We start from the raw sequence: 23274 nt of genomic DNA on the forward strand, positions 1-23274 counted from the left end.
GCTGGTGGGGGGGGGGAAGACTCAGCCGGCGGGTCCAGGCGCGGCGCTGGTGGGGGGGGGGGAAGACTCAGCCGGCGGGTCCAGGCGCGGCGCTGGTGGGGGGGGGGAAGACTCAGCCGGCGGGTCCAGGCGCGGCGCTGGTGGGGGGAAGACTCAGCCGGCGGGTCCAGGCGCGGCGCTGGTGGGGGGAAGACTCAGCCGGCGGGTCTAGGCGCGGCGCTGGTGGGGGGAAGACTCAGCCGGCGGGTCTAGGCGCGGCGCTGGTGGGGGGAAGACTCAGCCGGCGGGTCTAGGCGCGGCGCTGGTGGGGGAAGACTCAGCCGGCGGGTCTAGGCGCGGCGCTGGTGGGGGGAAGACTCAGCCGGCGGGTCTAGGCGCGGCGCTGGTGGGGGGAAGACTCAGCCGGCGGGTCTAGGCGCGGCGCTGGTGGGGGGAAGACTCAGCCGGCGGGTCTAGGCGCGGCGCTGGTGGGGGGGAAGACTCAGCCGGCGGGTCTAGGCGCGGCGCTGGTGGGGGGGAAGACTCAGCCGGCGGGTCTAGGCGCGGCGCTGGTGGGGGGGGAAGACTCAGCCGGCGGGTCTAGGCGCGGCGCTGGTGGGGGGGGAAGACTCAGCCGGCGGGTCTAGGCGCGGCGCTGGTGGGGGGGAAGACTCAGCCGGCAGGGGTAAGGGGGTAGGGGGGGGGGAATAAAAAATAAAATAAAAAATATCAGCTGGCGGGCAAGGAGGGGGAAATAGGCGGCGAAAGAAAAATAATCTAAAGAAAATAAATAAATCAGCCGGCGGGCCACCAGACACAATATTTAACCTCTCGCAGGGAAAGCAGAATATCAGGAAGCTATGAGGACCAGAAAGGTGGAATATTCTGGCCAAGTCTTGGACCATGCATGGTGAGCTCATCCTGGTAATTTAGGTCATGAACCACCAGTTACCGACCACAGCATCTCCATAATCTTATAAGGTTCCTCTTCCAACATCTTCTGAAACCACCACTTGTAAGGAGATTCCAGATCTGCAGGATCCCCCCCCCCCCCCCCCCGCCTGTGACATCAGCTCCTTCCACAATAATGCACGAAATCCAAGGCTCTGACTAAGCGCCTTCTCCATCACAGGCATGCCGATCCGCGTCGTCACCCGGATTCTTCAGTGGTTTCGGAGGAGAAAATACCTCGGCTTACTCATTCGGAAGCAGCAGGGGGGGGGGGGGGGGGGTCATAATACGGTGCGGTCTATAAATAGGAGATGACATCACTTGGGCCGCTGCCCGTGTTCCCAAGCTTAGCTCATGTCTACACTTAAATAACCCTAAGAGCATCTAAAAGCTGCAGTACACAAACCCCGCGAGGAGCGCGCCGCCCGCAACCTCATTATATGGGCATCACAAAGAGATTATAACACAGGCAGTCCTAAAGCTATTAAAAAAAAAAAAAAAAAAAATCTAAAATAAAAAACACAAAATTGAAAACAGTAAAAGAAAAAAAAAATAATAATATATAAAAAATTTAAATTCCAATAGGCATGATAAAATATATAATAGTAATACATAAAAAAAAAATAATAATAATCTAATACAAATTAAAGTAAAAATATAAAAACTAAAACAAAACAAACTCAGTCCAGTAAGGATGATGAGTTGAGTAGTTCCTGTAGTACACTGAGGGGTTAACAGCCGTGCTCCAGTAGGAAGTCCTGGCGTCATCCTGGGAAGGACCCAACACGTTTCGGGTGACGCGGAGACATGCCGGGGATCCGACGCCTGCATTTAAAAAGGCCAAACTTGGCTCGGAAACTGAGGGCTACCAGATGCGGGTGCGGGCAGGAGGCGTTAACTCACATGAACGCAAAAATAAACAGCACCCAAGGGCCCCCTTAAAGGGCCGGTAACAGGCCATTCCGCTAAGGTCTCGTGCACAAGACCATATCAGCTTTGCCATCTGCAAACCTCCGATTCGCACTGAAATAAATGGATCCGCAACCGGTTTGAAAAAAAAACCTGGATCAGGTGTGGACAAAAAAATAAATAAAATAATACTGTTGTGTGCACGGACCCTAAAGCTGGGGGAGGGGGGGCCACAAAACACAAACATCAGCTGAAGGGAGCATAACTTACCGCCATGTATGGCCTGCAGCCAGCGTCTCTGGTCTTGGCGATGGAGTCCACGAGCTGTCCACTGATACCAAAGTCACAAAGCTTAATATTCCCGTTTCTGTCCAGAAGAATATTTGAAGGTTTGATATCTGTAATGTAGAGAGCGGGGGAAGGGAGGGGAGGGGGGGGGGCGCCATTATTAGCGGAGAATACATACCAGAGAAAGAGGAGGAATGCAGGGTAAAACATACTATAGAAGCCTGATGACAAGTATGCTGACTGTTTCCAAAAGCAAAAAGCAGAATAGTGAGCGCAGCTCTGGAGTATAATACAGGATGTAACTCAGGACCAGTACAGGATAAGTAATGTATGTACACAGTGACTGCACCAGCAGAATAGTGAGTGCAGCTCTGGAGTATAATACAGGATGTAACTCAGGACCAGTACAGGATAAGTAATGTATGTACACAGTGACTGCACCAGCAGAATAGTGAGTGCAGCTCTGGAGTATAATACAGGATCTAACTCAGGATCAGTACAGGATAAGTAATGTATGTACACAGTGACTGCACCAGCAGAATAGTGAGTGCAGCTCTGGAGTATAATACAGGATATAACTCAGGATCAGTACAGGATAAGTAATGTATGTACACAGTGACTGCACCAGCAGAATAGTGAGTGCAGCTCTGGAGTATAATACAGGATGTAACTCAGGATCAGTACAGGATAAGTAATGTATGTACACAGTGACTGCACCAGCAGAATAGTGAGTGCGGCTCTGGAGTATAATACAGGATGTAACTCAGGATCAGTACAGGATAAGTAATGTATGTACACAGTGACTGCACCAGCAGAATAGTGAGTGCAGCTCTGGAGTATAATACAGGATGTAACTCAGGATCAGTACAGGATAAGTAATGTATGTACACAGTGACTGCACCAGCAGAATAGTGAGTGCGGCTCTGGAGTATAATACAGGATGTAACTCAGGATCAGTACAGGATAAGTAATGTATGTACACAGTGACTGCACCAGCAGAATAGTGAGTGCGGCTCTGGAGTATAATACAGGATGTAACTCAGGATCAGTACAGGATAAGTAATGTATGTACACAGTGACTGCACCAGCAGAATAGTGAGTGCAGCTCTGGAGTATAATACAGGATGTAACTCAGGATCAGTACAGGATAGGTAATGTATGTACACAGTGACTGCACCAGCAGAATAGTGAGTGCAGCTCTGGAGTATAATACAGGATGTAACTCAGGATCAGTACAAGTAATGTATGTACACAGTGACTGCACCAGCAGAATAGTGAGTGCAGCTCTGGAGTATAATACAGGATGTAACTCAGGATCAGTACAGGATAAGTAATGTATGTACACAGTGACTGCACCAGCAGAATAGTGAGTGCAGCTCTGGAGTATAATACAGGATGTAACTCAGGATCAGTACAGGATAAGTAATGTATGTACACAGTGACTGCACCGGCAGAATAGTGAGTGCAGCTCTGGAGTATAATACAGGATGTAACTCAGGATCAGTACAGGATAAGTAATGTATGTACACAGTGACTGCACCAGCAGAATAGTGAGTGCAGCTCTGGAGTATAATACAGGATGTAACTCAGGATCAGTACAGGATAAGTAATGTATGTACACAGTGACTGCACCGGCAGAATAGTGAGTGCAGCTCTGGAGTATAATACAGGATGTAACTCAGGATCAGTACAGGATAAGTAATGTATGTACACAGTGACTGCACCAGCAGAATAGTGAGTGCAGCTCTGGAGTATAATACAGGATGTAACTCAGGATCAGTACAGGATAAGTAATGTATGTACACAGTGACTGCACCAGCAGAATAGTGAGTGCAGCTCTGGAGTATAATACAGGATGTAACTCAGGATCAGTACAGGATAGGTAATGTATGTACACAGTGACTGCACCAGCAGAATAGTGAGTGCAGCTCTGGAGTATAATACAGGATGTAACTCAGGATCAGTACAAGTAATGTATGTACACAGTGACTGCACCAGCAGAATAGTGAGTGCAGCTGTGGAGTATAATACAGGATGTAACTCAGCATCAGTACAGGATAAGTAATGTATGTACACAGTGACTGCACCAGCAGAATAGTGAGTGCAGCTCTGGAGTATAATACAGGATGTAACTCAGGATCAGTACAGGATAAGTAATGTATGTACACAGTGACTGCACCAGCAGAATACTGAGTGCAGCTCTGGAGTATAATACAGGATGTAACTCAGGATCAGTACAGGATAAGTAATGTAATGTATGTACACAGTGACTGCACCAGCAGAATAGTGAGGGCAGCTCTGGAGTATAATACAGCATGTACACAGTGACTGCACCAGCAGAATAGTGAGGGCAGCTCTGGAGTATAATACTGATGTGTTGTTTGGGCATGTGTGGTAACAGACAATGTATGCACAGTATTATGGACCACTAGAGATGGTGAAGGCTCCACAGGTTGAGTTCTCCTGTACGAGGAAAACCAAGAAGTGAAGCGAGTCCTCAGTGCAGAGAAGGATAGTCCACCACTGCGACCACAGACATAATATGGCCCTAAACCCCCCCCCCCCCCCCCCCACCAACAATGAATAAAACCTAGCTTGACAAGGTGGTCGCCCTCCCCTCAGACTCTCCTGGAGTCTTCTCACCTCTGTGAATGATTTTCAAGTTTTCCTTTAAGTGGTTCAACGCCTTCACAGTCTGGAAGAGAAGGAGAGTCTCAGCGGTGGGGGCAGGAACCACCAGAAGAACATGAAAAAGACCAAGTCATCTACTCACCGCTAAAGTTATTTTTCCTAAAATCTCCTCGGGAATAACGTCATCTAATGAGCTATATACATATTTGTAAAACTTGTCAAACGAGGTAGCCATGAGCTCCATGCAGATCCAGCAGTCTCCCTGCGGGAGGAGGGGAACAATACAGTTAAACCTACAAATTTTTTTTTTTTTTTATAAAAAGTAAACCATAAAATATATTATATACCAAAAAGTCTATTTTTAATGATGTAGATTAACATTGCTATAAAGACTTAAAGGGGCACTCTAGGCTACCGATCCTCAGCGGACAGTGCCTTCTGCTCTGCGCACCGCGGCCGGCGGCAACAGCTGATTGATGGAGGCCCCCCTTCCCCATCGATCTCATATATCCTGAGGATGGGCTATGAATCTCTGTAGACTGGAGAACCCCTTAAAAACATAAGACTCTTCCCCGCTTTCCTTCACACACCGGTTGTCACAGCCCCTCCCCCGTCCTTGCACCCACCTCTCTGAACAGGGCCCCATAAAACTGAACTATATACGGACAGTCGCTGCTCCTCATCACCACGTCGAGGTCCATCAGAAGCTGCTTCTGCTCCTTCTCGTCCACCGTTGATCGTATCCGCTGGAGGGGAAAAAAATTGAGTTTAAGGGCATCTGCGCAGCAATCCCCGGCCGTGTACTGCACATGCGCCAAAGCGAGACTTCAGGGCCAGGCGCAAGAACAGACTGCCTGGCCCTGTCAGTCAAAGTGGTGGGGGCAGAGAAAAGCAAGTGGAACCTCTGGGTGCAACAGCAACGCCCTTGTTGCACCGGGAAGCTAATTTATGTAAGATAAAAACACTTCTTGTCACATCAATTGTCCATTCACGTGCGATTGACGGCCTTTCTTCTGCCTCTGCTTCTCCCCAGGGGATGCCACATCTGCGCCTTAACAGTGAGCGCCGCTGTAGTGTACTTGGCTTTAGAGGCTCATTGCGCAGGCGCAGAATCATGGGCACGAGCCAAGTAGACTACAGCAGGGCTCACTGCGCAGGCGCCGACTCATTGGCACGAGCCGGGTACACTGCAGCGGGAACACTGCACAGGCGCTGACTCGTGGGCACGAACCAAGTATACTGCAGCAGGGCTAACTGCGCAGGTGCCAACTAATGGGCACAAGCCAAGTACACTACAGCGGGGATCAATGTGCAGGCGCTGACTCATGGGCACAAGCCAAGTACACTACAGCGGGCCTCAATGCATAGGCGCTGACTCATGGGCACGAGCCGGGTACACTACAGCAGGGCTAACTGCGCAGGTGCCAACTCATGGGCACAAGCCAAGTACACTACAGTGAGGATCAATGTGCAGGCGCTGACTCATGGGCACAAGCCAAGTATACTACAGCAGGGCTCAATGCATAGGCGCCGACTCATGGGCACGAGCTGGGTACACTACAGCGGGCCTCAATGTGCAGGTGCCGACTCATGGGCATGAGCCAAGTACACTGCAGAGGGGCTCACTGCGCAGGTGCAGAAATCTAGATCAACATGAATAGGCAGGAAAAGGGCGCATCTGACGAATCAGCCAAGGACATCACTAGAAGCCAGAGGGACTGCCGGCGGTTTAGAGGCCATTTGGGCTGTGACAGGTTCCCTTTAATTGCGTCTTCTTTACTAAACATAGCGGCAGGGCTGACACTTCGCAGGTTTTGGGTCTAGAGAAAGGGCGTGTCCTAAACAGGGAGATTGGGGGGGGGGGGGGGGCGTCTTACGGAGCCTTCTGAGCCCGCACCTTAGACGCAGATTCCCCTGAGGCAGGAGGAATCATCGCGGGTTTTGCATTTTCGCTTCTGTCTAATGTGAACTTCTAAGACGCAGCGCACCTTCCTGGCTCCTCTAGGGTTAATTGCACGCTCGCACCTGGAGCAGGAAGTGATGACACGTCGGAGACTTCGTGACGACTAAGAACCCGTTTTTACTTTTAGCGTCTTGCAGCTGGAATAAACGTAAATTTTATCGCGCGCTAGAAGATTTTGTTTTTTGGACTTTCCAATGCAGTCGGTGTCAGACTGTGCAGGGACACACCGCCAACAGGTAACACCCATCTGGACCATTACTGCAAACTGCTAGTAGATCATTCAGAACGTCTAGCAGGAATAATAGAGGGCATAACAGACATAAGGACAGATTACTACAAGGGTAAAAATACTAGAAGAGGACATGAGCAGAAAGTCCACGCCCTCTCTCACCTTGACGGCCATAATTTGTCCGCTCGGATTGTGAATCATTTTATTAACGGAGCCGTACGCGCCTCTGCCGATCTCGCCCAGATCCTTCAGGTCCTCCGCTGTGAAGTCCCAATGCTGCTCCGGCGAAAGCTTCAACTTCCCTGAAGACTCGATGCTGTGGGTTCGTAATCGCTCCCTGCCCGGAGGAAATACGGAGCGGCACTTCGTTATTACACCCACCAAAGTAACAACAAAAACTGTGAGACTTCCAAATGTAGCAAGAAAAATATTTATATAATAGAAGTATAGAAAAATAAATAAAAATGTTATAAAATTCAATAATAAAGGAAGAAATAAATTGCAATAAACTAATAAAGCAATAAAAATAAAAACCACCAGTAATATTCCAAAATGCTAAATAAGTAATGAAAAAGCACCAATATGAAAATAATAAAGGATAATTTAAAAAGTAGCCCCAACTAGAGCAGAGCAAGGGTGGGTCCGCCCCAACTAGAGCAGAGCAAGGGTGGGTCCGCCCCCCCAGAGCAGAGCAAGGGTCCGCCCCCCCAGAGCAGAGCAAGAGCAGAGCAAGGGTGGGTCCCCCCCCCCCCAGAGCAGAGCAAGGGTGGGTCCCTCCGCCCCCCCAGAGCAAGAGCGAGCAAGGGTGGGTCCCCCCCCCCCCAGAGCAGAGCAGAGCAAGGGTGGGTCCCCCCCCCCCCAGAGCAGAGCAGAGCAAGGGTGGGTCCCCCCCCCCCCAGAGCAGAGCAGAGCAAGGGTGGGTCCCCCCCCCCCCCCAGAGCAGAGCAAGGGTGGGTCCCCCCCCCCCCCCAGAGCAGAGCAAGGGTGGGTCCCCCCCCCCCCCCCAGAGCAGAGCAAGGGTGGGTCCCCCCCCCCCCCCCAGAGCAGAGCAAGGGTGGGTCCCCCCCCCCCCCCCAGAGCAGAGCAAGGGTGGGTCCCCCCCCCCCCCCAGAGCAGAGCAAGGGTGGGTCCCCCCCCCCCCCCCAGAGCAGAGCAAGGGTGGGTCCCCCCCCAGAGCAGAGCAAGGGTGGGTCCCCCCCAGAGCAGAGCAAGGGTGGGTCCCCCCCCCCCCCCAGAGCAGAGCAAGGGTGGGTCCCCCCCCCCCCCCAGAGCAGAGCAAGGGTGGGTCCCCCTCCCCCCCCCCAGAGCAGAGCAAGGGTGGGTCCCCCCCCCCCCCCAGAGCAGAGCAAGGGTGGGTCCCCCCCCCCCCCCAGAGCAGAGCAAGGGTGGGTCCCCCCCCCCCCCCAGAGCAGAGCAAGGGTGGGTCCCCCCCCCCCCCAGAGCAGAGCAAGGGTGGGTCCCCCCCCCCCCAGAGCAGAGCAAGGGTGGGTCCCCCCCCCCAGAGCAGAGCAAGGGTGGGTCCCCCCCCCCCAGAGCAGAGCAAGGGTGGGTCCCCCCCCCCCCAGAGCAGAGCAAGGGTGGGTCCCCCCCCCCCCCAGAGCAGAGCAAGGGTGGGTCCCCCCCCCCCCAGGCAGAGCAGAGGCAAGGGTGGGTCCCCCCCCCCCCCAGAGCAGAGCAAGGGTGGGTCCCCCCCCCCAGCAGAGCAAGGGTGGGTCCCGCCACCCCAGCAGAGCAAGGGTGGGTCCCGCCCCCCCAGAGCAGAGCAAGGGTGGGTCCCGTCCCCCCCCGAGCAGAGCAAGGGTGGGTCCCGTCCCCCCCCAGAGCAGAGCAAGGGTGGGTCCCGTCCCCCCCCAGAGCAGAGCAAGGGTGGGTCCCGTCCCCCCCCAGAGCAGAGCAAGGGTGGGTCCCGTCCCCCCCCAGAGCAGAGCAAGGGTGGGTCCCGTCCCCCCCAGAGCAGAGCAAGGGTGGGTCCCGTCCCCCCCCAGAGCAGAGCAAGGGTGGGTCCCGTCCCCCCCCAGAGCAGAGCAAGGGTGGGTCCCGTCCCCCCCCAGAGCAGAGCAAGGGTGGGTCCCGTCCCCCCCCAGAGCAGAGCAAGGGTGGGTCCCGTTCCCCCCCCAGAGCAGAGCAAGGGTGGGTCCCGTCCCCCCCCAGAGCAGAGCAAGGGTGGGTCCCGTCCCCCCCCAGAGCAGAGGCAAGGGTGGGTCCCGTCCCCCCCCAGAGCAGAGCAAGGGTGGGTCCCGTCCCCCCCCAGAGCAGAGCAAGGTGGGTCCCGTCCCCCCCCAGAGCAGAGCAAGGGTGGGTCCCGTCCCCCCCCAGAGCAGAGCAAGGGTGGGTCCCGTCCCCCCCCAGAGCAGAGCAAGGGTGGGTCACCGTCCCCCAGAGCAGAGCAGTTGGGGGGGGGGGGGGGCGGACCCACCCTTGCTCTGCTCTGGTCCGCCCCCCCCCCCCCAACTAGAGCAGAGCAAGGGTCCGCCCCCCCCCCCCAACTAGAGCAGAGCAAGGGTCCGCCCCCCCCCAACTAGAGCAGAGCAAGGGTCCGCCCCCCCCCCAACTAGAGCAGAGCAAGGTCCGCCCCCCCCAACTAGAGCAGAGCAAGGGTCCGCCCCCCCCCCCCCCCCCCAACTAGAGCAGAGCAAGGGTCCGCCCCCCCCCCCCCCCCAACTAGAGCAGAGCAAGTTCCAAATGCTCTGCTCAATTTATTTCAAAGTGGCAGCTTGGGGGAAGGGGGGGGGGTCCTTTCTGCTGCAGTTCTCTCCCTATCACAGCTGGGGGGGGGGGGGGCGCACAGAAATCTGCATTTATATGAATGGGGGAGGCCATGGAGGGAGGGAGTCAATACTGTAAAAGTGTCCGTCACTACCACGCAGCGTAGGCAGCCATTTTGAGAAGCGCCTCAGTGACTTAGTTATTTATAGGATAATGGCAATAGGCCCATGCAAAATAGCGGCAGGGGGTCCGTGAGCCGCACCAATATGTCTGCCCATAAATTAAAAAAATACAAAATAAAAATAAAATAAACCACAAGAGACTTACAGTCGGTTTTTTGTAGCCTGCTCATTGGAGCTGTACTGCTTCCCGCCCGCCAGGCGCACTTCCGGTTTTTGGAAGGTGGTTTCGAAGTTCCTCATCACATCTGTTTTCTGCAACCTTAGTAGGCGAGAGGAGACACAAGGGAAGGGGGTTACACAGGGGCCCGGGACCCTCAAGAGGTCAGTTATCAATAACAGAGGGGTGAGAGAATTTTTTTTTAAAAAGTCCAGAATAATTTACATCTAGCGGACGGAGTAAAAACCCGCCCACTGACAAAATGGGGGCGACAATTTACCCCTTTAACCAAAACTCAACCCATAAGGGCTCATGCACTCAGCCGTGGTAGTATTGCGGCCCTCATATGGCGGGTCCGAAATACACAGGGCACCAGCCGTGTGCACCCCGTATCACTTGAATGGGCCCGCAAAAAGGAGATGCGGTGTGGAAACACGGATCGGACCCCCACGGAAGCACTATGGAGCGCTTGTGGCGTTTCTGGCCGTGCCTCACCACCGCAAAAAAGTACTGCATGCATTACTTTTTTGCGGTGCGGACCGTTGGATGCGGATCGCCGACCCCATTCAAGTGAAGCCCCACAGTCGGTCCGCAGCACTGGGACGGAGCCCTTACGTTCGTGGGCATGAGCCCTAAAACAGAAACAGAGAAGAAAAGTGGACTAGACAAATTATTATTAGAAATAACCTACGGGCGACAAAATATAAAAATAGCTTATAATATACAAAAACTGAAAAAAACTAAAGTAAAAATATTGCAGCAGCCCCATTACTTTGCGGTGGGGCTGCATACCTCATAAGACGACACTGTATGGGATCCCAAGTGTGTGCTGGGCGTTACCACACCACCCGAGCGTCCCGCTGAGCGGCCCCTCTTGCACATTTTGGGTTCCCTCTCCTGTGCACGCTCCAGGACATTGGAGGGACAAATGAGTTCAGGCCACACCAGCGCATGCGCAGCACGAGACCTCGTAGGAAGTGCCGTCCATGTCCATCACGTACCAGGGGCTGGTCCAACAGGACGATCTGGTGACGCCCAGGGGACACAGGTAAAGTACGCAGCACCACTGCGGAGTAATGACTGTCCTAATATCTATATATGGTTTTTAGGAGTTAAACCTTTAAGGCTTCAAAAATAATTATTTGTAGAATTTTTCATGGTGTTTTATTATTTTTGGATCATTTATACCGTCCCCCCTCCTGACGTTACTTGCATTCCCCAAGTAATATATTCTGGAACCTCTATTCTTATGACTCTGTGTTGTGCCATTCCTCTATTATTCCTGCTAGAAGTCTACAGTAAAGGCACTGCCGGGTGTTACCAGTAGCAGGCGTGTTTCACTCTGACCAGAGACCCCCCCCAACTGAGAACACCCATCTGAATCATTACTGCACGCTGCTGGCAAATCACTCAAAAGCTGTGAAGATGTGGGGACAGCCCTCATTGTTTTCGATGGTCTGCGGCTGTCTGCGATCGGGCCACCGGATACTCACAGATGGGCCGGCTGACTCGTGGGGTTCAGCGTGAACTTTGCCGTCGATTTGAAGGCCGGATTGGCAAAATTTAACTTCAGTGCTTTGCGTTTACCTGGAGGGCAATAAACAAGTATTAAATCACAGACCAGGAGATGCCGCTGCGCCCCAACATCCGCCGGCGGGCGCTGCCACGTTACTGGCGGCCACTCCTGCGGGAACATCGAGACAACCGAAGAAATGCCGGAGACTTCATTCTTTTATACAGAAAATAAAATCCAATAAATATAAAAGAAGTAAATCCCCCCCAAAAAAATATATATATATGTAAACAAGTATATAAAAATAAAATGACAAATATAAAATAAAAATAAAAACTATAAAACAAATAAGTCACAAACAATGTAATATGTGTGTATATATATATATATATGCTCAGACAATTGGCTTCCTGGCAATGACGGCCACAGATGGGTCCTAAACCTGTGACACATTCCCTAGGCGAGTCACGTCAGGCGGGGGAGGTCCACGCCGTCACAGGCTGCATACATTACTGATCAGGAGCAGGTGGAATACGCAGAGGCTGCAGTAAGACGAGGACACTCACAATGCTGGGGGACACACAATAGCCAGTGACCAGGAAGACGGCACAGTAATATTCACACTGCATTTGTTAAAATAAAAAAATAAAATTGTAAAAAAAATAGAGGCAAAAATCTGTTTAACCACTGCAGCCAATCGCCGGCCTATTTGGTGGCATGTGACCGCTAAATCATTGATGGGAGCCGCCAGCGCAGAATTTCCAGCCATTTTCTTAGAATCCCGGAGAAGCTCTAACGCTGGGTTCAGACCTGAGCGTTCGGGATGTCGCGCTCTGTGTGCGCGATTCTACGGGCGTCTGACATACGCGGCTCTGGAACAAGCGAACGCCTATTGTCGCGCATTCCCGCCAAGTCTATGTACGGGAACGCGTGACAAGACGCCCCAAAGAAGCTCATGTACTTCTTGGGGCGTCGGGCGGTTTACAGTGCGATCGTACGCGTTGTAAAACGCCCAGGTGTGAACCCTTCCCATAGGGAATCATTGGTTCTTGCCTGTTGAGCGTTTTACAGCGCGTAGGAACGTGCTGTAAAATGCTCAGATCTGAACCCAGCCTCAGAGGGGGTGACAGGGGCGCGATAACGTCGTCAAACACCATGCTCCGTCCCCGGTGACACCTTCCAGCCAGGATTAGGCAATGGCCGCTTTATGACCTCGGAGACGCCCCAGTGAGTGGGAGGCCACCTTCCCGCATAGTTGTAAAACCCGCACAGCGAGACCTCCTGCGCGCTCCGCCCCGTGCGCCGGCAGTGCGCACCAAGTATTAGAGATCTTGACTAATACGATTTAATAAACTAAGAAAACCAGTAAAAAAGCACCCAAGAGGCACCGTGAGCACATCCGACAATTAGGAACTGATGGGCTAACGCTATCTGATCGGCGGGGGTCTGCCACCCCCATCTGTTCTGCAGAGGACGGAGCTTGTAACGGCAGCATTCACTTCAGCAGGAGCCGCGCTGCAGTAACCATCTCCATCCTACACTGTGCATTTCCAGCATCGGAGTCAAGCCGAAACATCTGGTCAGCAGGAGTGTGGAGTGCTGGACCATACTCATCTGATAATGATGGCATCTGCTGGACCCTTAGTATGAAAGATTAAACACTGCCCTAGGCCACCAGGGATCCCAACATCAAGCCGTTCCACTGCCCTAGGCCACCAGGGATCCCAACATCAAGCCGTTCCACTGCCCTAGGCCTCCAGGGATCCCAACATCAAGCCGTTCCACTGCCCTAGGCCTCCAGGGATCCCAACATCAATCCCTTCCACTCCCCCATACGCCAGCAGGGACCCCAACTTCAACCCATTACACTACCCTAGGCCACCAGGGATCCCAACATCAATCCGTTCCACTGCCCTAGGTCACCAGGGATCCCAACATCAAGCCGTTCCACTGCCCTAGGCCTCCAGGGATCCCAACATCAAGCCGTTCCACTGCCCTAGGCCACCAGGGATCCCAACATCAAGCCGTTCCACTGCCCTAGGCGTCCAGGGATCCCAACATCAATCCCTTCCACTCCCCCATACGCCAGCAGGGACCCCAACTTCAACCCATTACACTACCCTAGGCCACCAGGGATCCCAACATCAAGCCGTTCCACTGCCCTAGGCCACCAGGGATCCCAACATCAAGCCATTCCACTGCCCTAGGCCACCAGGGATCCCAACATCAAGCCGTTCCACTGCCCTAGGTCACCAAGGACCCCAACATCAATCCGTTCCACTGCCCTAGGCCACTAGGGGTCCTGAAAACCCATTCCACTGCCCCAGGCCACCAGAGATTCTGACACCAACCCATTCTATTGCCCCAGACCAGGACCGCCAGGGTTCCCGGAATGAATCCATTTCACCTCAATGGGATCTTATGAACATGTGACTGGGGCTTTCCCGCTATTCATTGTGGGAACGGGGGTTAGGTATCAGGGTTTACTACTTAGCGGAAGGCACAATATAGGGCACTAATGCTTTGGTGATGGCTGGCTGGTGGTCATGGCCGGGAAAGAGAAAAATAAATAAAAAAATAACGGGAAAGGGATTGACTGATCATAGAAGATGCCACTGGATGTGACTGGTGTCTATCACACATATCTGAGCCGCTGTATCTAAGCCTGCTGCTTTATGAAGCTCGCCTTACTGCGGTGCCGTCTCCAGTGCGTCCTCTTCCTTAAGAAACCCCGTAAATAATAAAAGGACAATATAAGGTGACGATAAAACTGGAATCTGCACCTCCTCCCATGCAATGACACTCATGTCAACGGGGCATGTCCGTTCTCTGGGGGGGGGGGGGCATGTCCGTTCTCTGGGGGGGGGGGGGGCATGTCCGTTCTCTGGGGGGGCATGTCCGTTCTCTGGGGGGGCATGTCCGTTCTCTGGGGGGGCATGGCCGTTCTCTGGGGGGGCATGGCCGTTCTCTGGGGGGCATGGCCGTTCTGGGGGGCATGGCCGTTCTCTGGGGGGGCATGGCCGTTCTCTGGGGGGGCATGGCCGTTCTCTGGGGGGGCATGGCCGTTCTCTGGGGGGGCATGGCCGTTCTCTGGGGGGGCATGGCCGTTCTCTGGGGGGGCATGGCCGTTCTCTGGGGGGGCATGGCCGTTCTCTGGGGGGGCATGGCCGTTCTCTGGGGGGGCATGGCCGTTCTCTGGGGGGGCATGGCCGTTCTCTGGGGGGGCATGGCCGTTCTCTGGGGGGGCATGGCCGTTCTCTGGGGGGGCATGGCCGTTCTCTGGGGGGGCATGGCCGTTCTCTGGGGGGGCATGGCCGTTCTCTGGGGGGGCATGGCCGTTCTCTGGGGGGGCATGGCCGTTCTCTGGGGGGGCATGGCCGTTCTCTGGGGGGGCATGGCCGTTCTCTGGGGGGGCATGGCCGTTCTCTGGGGGGGCATGGCCGTTCTCTGGGGGGGCATGGCCGTTCTCTGGGGGGCATGGCCGTTCTCTGGGGGGGCATGGCCGTTCTCTGGGGGGGCATGGCCGTTCTCTGGGGGGGCATGGCCGTTCTCTGGGGGGGCATGGCCGTTCTCCTGCAGCTCTTTATGGCTGGTGACAGTTAAAGATTTAAACTGAGTGTGTGCGACAGCTTCAGTGAGGTGAACAAGAAAATAGAGCAGCAGGTGGCGCTTTAGATATATTTTATTGAATAGCTCAGCCTCAGGGGCTACTTTATTTTAGTTTTTTCAGATCCAGATTTTAAAAATTTAGATATTTTTTTTTGTTTTTCATGGCACAACCCCCTTACCAGGATGAATCGCAAAGCTATGCTTTAAAAGGATTCTCCGGTTTCATCATTATTTTTGCCCCACTTTCTTGCCCCTGTCCTCGGCATCAGTGCATCCTGGCAGGATGTCTACATGCAGAACTTCCTGTTGTCATCAGCTTCACGTTAGGTTTGCCAACCAGCCCCATCATGCTTTGCTCTGTATTGCTTCACAGGGCTTCTTCTGCGTATCTGCCATGGAGGGGGAGGTGTAAGGCGTGTGTGCCAGACGGAGCAAGCCCTGAGAAATATTACAGAGCAAGGCATGCTGGGACTGGTTGGCAAACCTAACATGAAGCTGGTGAAAACAGGAAGTTCTGTATGAAGAACATCCTGCCAGGATGCACTGATGCCTAGAACAGGGGGCGGAAAGCCCTGACATGAAAAACAGGGATATGGGGCAGAAATGTGCAGGGTTTCGGGTACGCTAGGCAGATAATCTTAATATCGCTCTGGAGAACCCCTTTAAACCCCCCCCCCCCCCCCAAAAAAAAAAAAAAAAAAAAAAAAAAAAAAAAAAACCACGAGAGATAATGAATAAAACAATCACTGTATTACATTTACGTCTTGCACAGAGAAGTATATAGGATTGCTGCTTCTCGTGAAATGGCAGGAACACTCGCCATAAAAAACAAATGTCAAATATGGTCCCTTTCGTCAGGAGACACCCCAATGTCTTCCAGCTGTTGAGTTTGAGCATGCTGGTAGTTGTAGTTCAACAGTTACAATGCATTGGCTTTACTGGATCGCCAGGATTATTTGATATTTCATTCATATGAAGCAATCAGAGAAAGTACAAATTGTCAGCAGAGGATAGAGAACGCGGGATCGGCAAGAAAGGGACCAGTTTAACATACATCTGTGCCGAATGCTTTATGGCGAGCCGCTGGAAAGTGAACCCGTCACCATCGCGGTCTGAACTATCGCCTGGGGACTTTTTATTTCCATAAGGATTGACTCTTCCCACACCGAGGGGGTGCAGACATGCCCGGGATTATTACCTAAAAATTGTAATTAGGATCTGATGTATGATATAATATTTTCTGAATCTTCAAAATTCAAAAGAAAAGAAAATTAAAAAGTATAAAAAGCTAAAAACACAAGTGTTAAAAAAAAAAAAAAAAATCAGAAATTATAAAAATGGTTGTACATTACACTTAAAAACGGTATATAGTCAATGAAAATATAAATCGACAATGCATAAAAATAACAAAATATTAAAAGATACGAGATACAAATCAAATATACAAGAAATAAAAATGCTAAAGAATATAAAAAAGTTAAGCAGATATGAAAAAAAAAAAAGCCAAAAACTAATGGATAAAAACAAGAAAATAAAAAACTAAAATACAACAATGAAACAAAAAAATAAAATAAAAGATAAAAATATTACGGTATTAAGAAAAACAGGGGGGGGGGTCCCTCATGTCACACGAGGTGGACGGGTTCACTTTAGACAGCAGTTAGTGGGAGCGACAGTGGATACATCCCCAGCACCAAGATGGAGGGTGACAGGTACCACGATGCCAGAAAAAGAAAAATCACATCTTACTTTGCGCATTGTCACAGAAGTTTATCTGAAGGCCTAAAGTAGAAAACACAAATTCTTGTTCATTAGCTGCATTAACAAACATGAGATACACAGCAGGAAAGTCATCGCGAGGCGACGTAAACACAGACATACAGAAGCACTGGGCACCATATGGCGGTATTATAGCCTATATCAGGGGAGCATGACAATTTCTACAGAAGCTGTATTAAACTGGAAGAACACGGAGGGACAGTGGAGGCCCCAGAGCTACGGACAAAAATGGAAAAAAATTAAATAAAATTAAAATAAAAACCCGACAGGTATCCTCTTCCTTCCCGGAGCACAGTACGTGGTAATCAGCCTCGTCTGGGACCCTCACCCCAATTCGCCTTTTTAGAAAGTGATGCAGAGGTGTCCACACCAGAATACCCCATTAATTATACCCAGAATTTTTGGTCATCGATAACACAAGAAAAACAAACAAAAAAAACAGTAAGGCCTCATGCACACGGCCGCTGCCGTATTGCGGGTCCGCATAGAGCGGGTGTGCAATACACGGACACCGGCCGTGCGCACCCCGCATCACAGATGCAGACCCATTCATATGTGAAGGGTCACAGGAATGATCATAAGAGGTGATCGATCACTCACGAGTCCATTCGTTTGGGCAATTATATGTCCATGTGTAAGGTCCATAAACCAGGTCGATCGGTGCTCGTTACGGGCAGGAACCTTCCCATGTAACACCTTCCAGGGGCCAACACCTGAGGACCAGCAGCCAAGTCTGGTCAGGGATCTGCATGGATGGCACTTTGTAGAAGAAATGTTGGGTGATCAGAGACTGTAAGGTAGGACCTTTCCAAAGGAAGACCACCCAAAAACTGCCCAATGGTCCAGCTCCAAAAACCTCCAAACGTTCCACAGGGTCCAACTTCTAATACAGTGAACAATTTTTTTGTTTTCACATGGTGGATGCTTTGAGCAAGATAATGAGACACGTGGGACCTTCAGCAGTAGAACACATCACGTAGATCTACTGTCGACATCCCATGACTCCATCTTAGTAGCAGTTTGGTTTGGTCCATTTTTCTAGGCCTTTAATAGAAATTTTGGAGACATCAGAGCTCGATGTGGCTATGGACCCTGAGAATGAGCCTTTACACCAACCACCCCATTTGGCTTCTCCTTTTCAGCAGAAGGAGCAGTCAGAAAAAGAGAACCACATCGTAGGACGTACGAATACACGCAGCACTTTGCAAATGGCCACCAGGACATAACATCCATCATCACCGGACAGCGGCCATTGCTGACAGGAGGGTGTGGAGCTAAGAACGAAGCTTCCAAAGGAAGAACGTACATTGGCGTTAATCACCCAGTCATACCGCCAGGACCACTCCAAGATGGTTTGGCCCACAGAGCGCCATTGAGAGAGGGACAGAGACAGGATACCTGCAGGTATGTACAGAGAGGTGGCCCCTAGGATGTGTAGACCACCTACAACGATGTCCCCACATGAAGACATATCAATGCTCAAAACAGTAAGCAGGAGAACCGGCAGAGGGCCCCGACAGGCCGACAGAGGGCCCCCACCGTAAACAGCGCAGGGTTACGTTACCCCTGGACCAAACATCCGGTAGGGTTTCATGGGAGAGAGGGAGGGATATTGACAGGTAGGTAATGGGTGGCACAACCAGGCCTCGGGACACAGGGGGCACAACTAGGCCTCGGGACACAGGGGGCACAACCAGGCCTCGGGACACAGGGGGCACAACCAGGCCTCGGGACACAGGGGGCACAACCAGGCCTCGGGGTGTATGCTGCCCCGTCCCTGCACTATTTTAGGGTCAGTGTTACACAGGGGTCAGCTCTGCCCATCACATGTTGCTCAGTAACCCTATAATCCCTGGCACTGATGATGGCGGGGGGGGGGGGGGGGGGGGGGGGGGAGGATCTGCAGGTGACAGCCCTGATCATAGGGGTACGACATTCTGCTGGGTGGGCGACACATTGTGGATGGCAGCAGGAGGGGGATGGGGACACGTTCCTGTAATAAAAGAAGGGGGGGGGGGGGGGGCTGTAGACGGCAGGGAAGTAATCCATCGGCTGTGAAGGGTAGGAGGGCACCCCGAAAAACAGCCTGGAGGTAAAGAGCAGAGGAGGCACCCGAAGAATATTGGGAAGGGGCAGAAAAGAATAGTGGGTACAAAGGATAAGCGGGGCACAGGAAACGGGGCGAGAGGCTGGATAAGGGTAAGGGGCAGAAGTGATTGGCACTGGGAGAAATGGCAGAGTGGGGGGATGGGGGAATTAAGGGGGGGCGGGCGATATATAAGGGATACCAACAATGTTCAGGATAAGGGGCACAGGTGATGGAGCAGGACTGGGGGAGACCCCCTGTAGTGGGGGCTCTGTCAAAGGGTGCAGGAGAGGTTTGGGGGGGGGGGGGTCAGGATAAGGGGCACAGGTGATGGAGCCGGACTGGGGGGGACCCTCTGTAGTGGGGGCTCTGTCAGGGGGCACAGGAGATGGAGCAGGACTAGGGGGACCCTCTGTAGTGGGGGCTCTGTCAGGACTAGAGGCACAGGTGATGGAGCAGGACTGGGGGGACCCTCTGTATTGGGGGCTCTGTCAGGATTAGGGGCACAGGTGATGTAGCAGGACTGGGGGGGACCCTCTGTAGTGGGGGCTCTGTCAGTGGGTCAGGATTAGGGGCACAGGTGATGGAGCAGGACTGGGGGGGGGGGGGACCCTCTGTAGTGGGGGCTCTGTCAGGGGGCACAGGAGATGGAGCAGGACTAGGGGGACCCTCTGTAGTGGGGGCTCTGTCAGGACTAGAGGCACAGGTGATGGAGCAGGACTGGGGGGACCCTCTGTAGTGGGGGCTCTGTCAGGGGGTCAGGACTAGAGGCACAGGTGATGGAGCAGGACTTAAGGGGGGGGGGACACTCTGTAGTGGGGGCTCTGTCAGGATTAGGGGCACAGGTGATGGAGCCGGACTGGGGGTGCCCCCTGTATTGGGGGCTCTGTCAGGATTAGGAGCACAGGTGATGGAGCAGGACTGGGGGGGCCCCCTGTATTGGGGGCTCTGTCAGGATTAGGGGCACAGGTGATGGAGCAGGACTGGGGGGGCCCTGTCAGCGGGTCAGGATTGGGCACAGGTGATGGAGCAGGACTGGGGGGACCCTCTGTAGTGGGGGCTCTGTCAGGACTAGAGGCACAGGAGATGGAGCAGGACTGGGGGGACCCTCTGTAGTGGAGGCTCTGTCAGGACTAGAGGCACAGGTGATGGAGCAGGACTGGGGGACCCTCTGTAGTGGGGGCTCTGTCAGTGGGTCAGGATTAGGGGCACAGGTGATGGAGCAGGACTGGGGGGGACCCTCTGTAGTGGAGGCTCTGTCAGGACTAGAGGCACAGGAGATGGAGCAGGACTGGGGGGACCCTCTGTAGTGGAGGCTCTGTCAGGACTAGAGGCACAGGAGATGGAGCAGGACTGGGGGGACCCTCTGTAGTGGAGGCTCTGTCAGGACTAGAGGCACAGGAGATGGAGCAGGACTGGGGGGACCCTCTGTAGTGGAGGCTCTGTCAGGACTAGAGGCACAGGTGATGGAGCAGGACTGGGGGACCCTCTGTAGTGGGGGCTCTGTCAGTGGGTCAGGATTAGGGGCACAGGTGATGGAGCAGGACTGGGGGGGACCCTCTGTAGTGGGGGCTCTGTCAGGGGGCACAGGAGATGGAGCAGGACTAGGGGGACCCTCTGTAGTGGGGGCTCTGTCAGGACTAGAGGCACAGGTGATGGAGCAGGACTGGGGGGACCCTCTGTATTGGGGGCTCTGTCAGGATTAGGGGCACAGGTGATGTAGCAGGACTGGGGGGGACCCTCTGTAGTGGGGGCTCTGTCAGTGGGTCAGGATTAGGGGCACAGGTGATGGAGCAGGACTGGGGGGGGGGGACCCTCTGTAGTGGGGGCTCTGTCAGGGGGCACAGGAGATGGAGCAGGACTAGGGGGACCCTCTGTAGTGGGGGCTCTGTCAGGACTAGAGGCACAGGTGATGGAGCAGGACTGGGGGGACCCTCTGTATTGGGGGCTCTGTCAGGATTAGGGGCACAGGTGATGTAGCAGGACTGGGGGGGACCCTCTGTAGTGGGGGCTCTGTCAGGGGGTCAGGATTAGGGGCACAGGTGATGGAGCAGCACTGGGGGGGACCCTCTGTAGTGGGGGCTCTGTCAGTGGGTCAGGATTAGGGGCACAGGTGATGGAGCAGGACTGGGGGGGGGGACCCTCTGTAGTGGGGGCTCTGTCAGGGGGCACAGGAGATGGAGCAGGACTAGGGGGACCCTCTGTAGTGGGGGCTCTGTCAGGACTAGAGGCACAGGTGATGAAGCAGGACTGGGGGGACCCTCTGTAGTGGGGGCTCTGTCAGGGTGAGGGGCACAGGTGATGGAGCAGGACTGGGGGGGGCTCTGTCAGGATGAGGGGCACAGGTGATGAAGCAGGACTGGGGGAACCCTCTGTAGTGGGGGCTCTGTCAGGACTGGAGGCACAGGTGATGGAGCAGGACTGGGGGGACCCTCTGTAGTGGGGGCTCTGTCAGGACTAGAGGCACAGGTGATGTAGCAGGACTGGGGGGACCCTCTGTAGTGGGGGCTCTGTCAGGGTGAGGGGCACAGGTGATGGAGCAGGACTGGGGGGGGCTCTGTCAGGATGAGGGGCACAGGTGATGAAGCAGGACTGGGGGAACCCTCTGTAGTGGGGGCTCTGTCAGGACTGGAGGCACAGGTGATGGAGCAGGACTGGGGGGGGCCCTCTGTAGTGGGGGTCTGTCAGGACTAGAGGCACAGGTGATGGAGCAGGACTGGGGGGGCCCTCTGTAGTGGGGGTCTGTCAGGACTAGAGGCACAGGTGATGGAGCAGGACTGGAGCTCGGGAGCAGCCTCTGTCAGGCGCAGGGCACACACAGCGGCTCGGTGCGGTACAGGCGCGGCTCTTACCCTGCATGCTGCTGACCGTGCTCTGCTGCTGGGGGAGCTGTCCTGGGAGCCCGGGGCCCGCTCCGCCGCCGCCGCCTCCACTGTAACTGGGATTGGAAGTCGCCATTGTTAATATATTAGATTCCAAATGAAGGCTGCAATGCAGCAACCCCCACTGAGCCGGCCCCCTCCCAGAATCCCTCACTCTGACGTCACGGGCCCGCCCCCGGGCAGACGTCATCCAGCTACATGAGGCCCCGCCCACGTCAGGAGCTGAGGAGGAAACGTGACGAGGGGTGCCGGAGCTGCTGCAGAACCTCTTATATACGGCTGTCATATCCGGAGCCGCTGCAGAACCTCTTATATACGGCTGTCATATCCGGAGCCGCTACAGAACCTCTTATATACGGCTGTCATATCCGGAGCCGCTGCAGAACCTCTTATATACGGCTGTCATATCCGGAGCCGCTGCAGAACCTCTTATATACGGCTGTCATATCGGAGCCGCTGCAGAACCTCTTATATACGGCTGTCATATCGGAGCCGCTGCAGAACCTCTTATATACGGCTGTCATATCCGGAGCCGCTGCAGAACCTCTTATATACGGCAGTCATATCCGGAGCCGCTGCAGAACCTCTTATATACGGCAGTCATATCCGGAGCCGCTGCAGAACCTCTTATATACGGCTGTCATATCCGGAGCCGCTGCAGAACCTCTTATATACGGCAGTCATATCCGGAGCCGCTGCAGAACCTCTTATATACGGCTGTCATATCCGGAGCGCTGCAGAACCTCTTATATACGGCTGTCATATCCGGAGCCGCTGCAGAACCGCTTATATACGGCTGTCATATCCGGAGCCGCTGCAGAACCTCTTATATATGGCAGTCATATCCGGAGCCGCTGCAGAACCTCTTATATACGGCTGTCATATCCGGAGCCGCTGCAGAACCTCTTATATACGGCAGTCATATCCGGAGCCGCTGCAGAACCTCTTATATACGGCATGTCATATCGGAGCCGCTGCAGAACCTCTTATATACGGCTGTCATATCCGGAGCCGCTGCAGAACCTCTTATATACGGCTGTCATATCCGGAGCCGCTGCAGAACCTCTTATATACGGCTGTCATATCGGAGCCGCTGCAGAACCTCTTATATACGGCTGTCATATCCGGAGCCGCTGCAGAACCTCTTATATACGGCTGTCATATCCGGAGCCGCTGCAGAACCTCTTATATACGGCTGTCATATCCGGAGCCGCTGCAGAACCTCTTATATACGGCTGTCATTCCGGAGCCGCTGCAGAACCCTTATATACGGCTGTCATATCCGGAGCCCGCTGCAGAACCTCTTATATACGGCTGTCATATCCGGAGCCGCTGCAGAACCTCTTATATACGGCTGTCATATCCGGAGCCGCTGCAGAACCTCTTATATACGGCAGTCAATATCCGGAG

General features: G+C 53.8%; 1 protein-coding gene across 1 annotated transcript in view; it reads right to left on the minus strand.

Annotated features, from left to right (window-relative positions):
* Positions 1–22054, minus strand: part of MAP2K4 (mitogen-activated protein kinase kinase 4) — a 33894-nt gene extending 11840 nt beyond the window's left edge. The window contains exons 1-9 of the mRNA XM_044275035.1: positions 21835–22054; positions 16867–16899; positions 11489–11582; positions 9984–10097; positions 7113–7287; positions 5385–5504; positions 4901–5020; positions 4771–4822; positions 2110–2237 (exon numbers count right to left, since the gene is read on the minus strand). Of these exons, the coding sequence (XP_044130970.1) occupies positions 2110–2237; positions 4771–4822; positions 4901–5020; positions 5385–5504; positions 7113–7287; positions 9984–10097; positions 11489–11582; positions 16867–16899; positions 21835–22054 (1056 nt within the window). The remainder of the gene's footprint in view (positions 1–2109; positions 2238–4770; positions 4823–4900; positions 5021–5384; positions 5505–7112; positions 7288–9983; positions 10098–11488; positions 11583–16866; positions 16900–21834) is intronic.
* Positions 22055–23274: the final 1220 nt, after the last annotated feature.

The sequence above is a fragment of the Bufo gargarizans genome, unplaced genomic scaffold (genome assembly GCF_014858855.1).
Source record: "Bufo gargarizans isolate SCDJY-AF-19 unplaced genomic scaffold, ASM1485885v1 original_scaffold_813_pilon, whole genome shotgun sequence".
NCBI classification, from domain to species: Eukaryota; Metazoa; Chordata; class Amphibia; order Anura; family Bufonidae; genus Bufo; species Bufo gargarizans.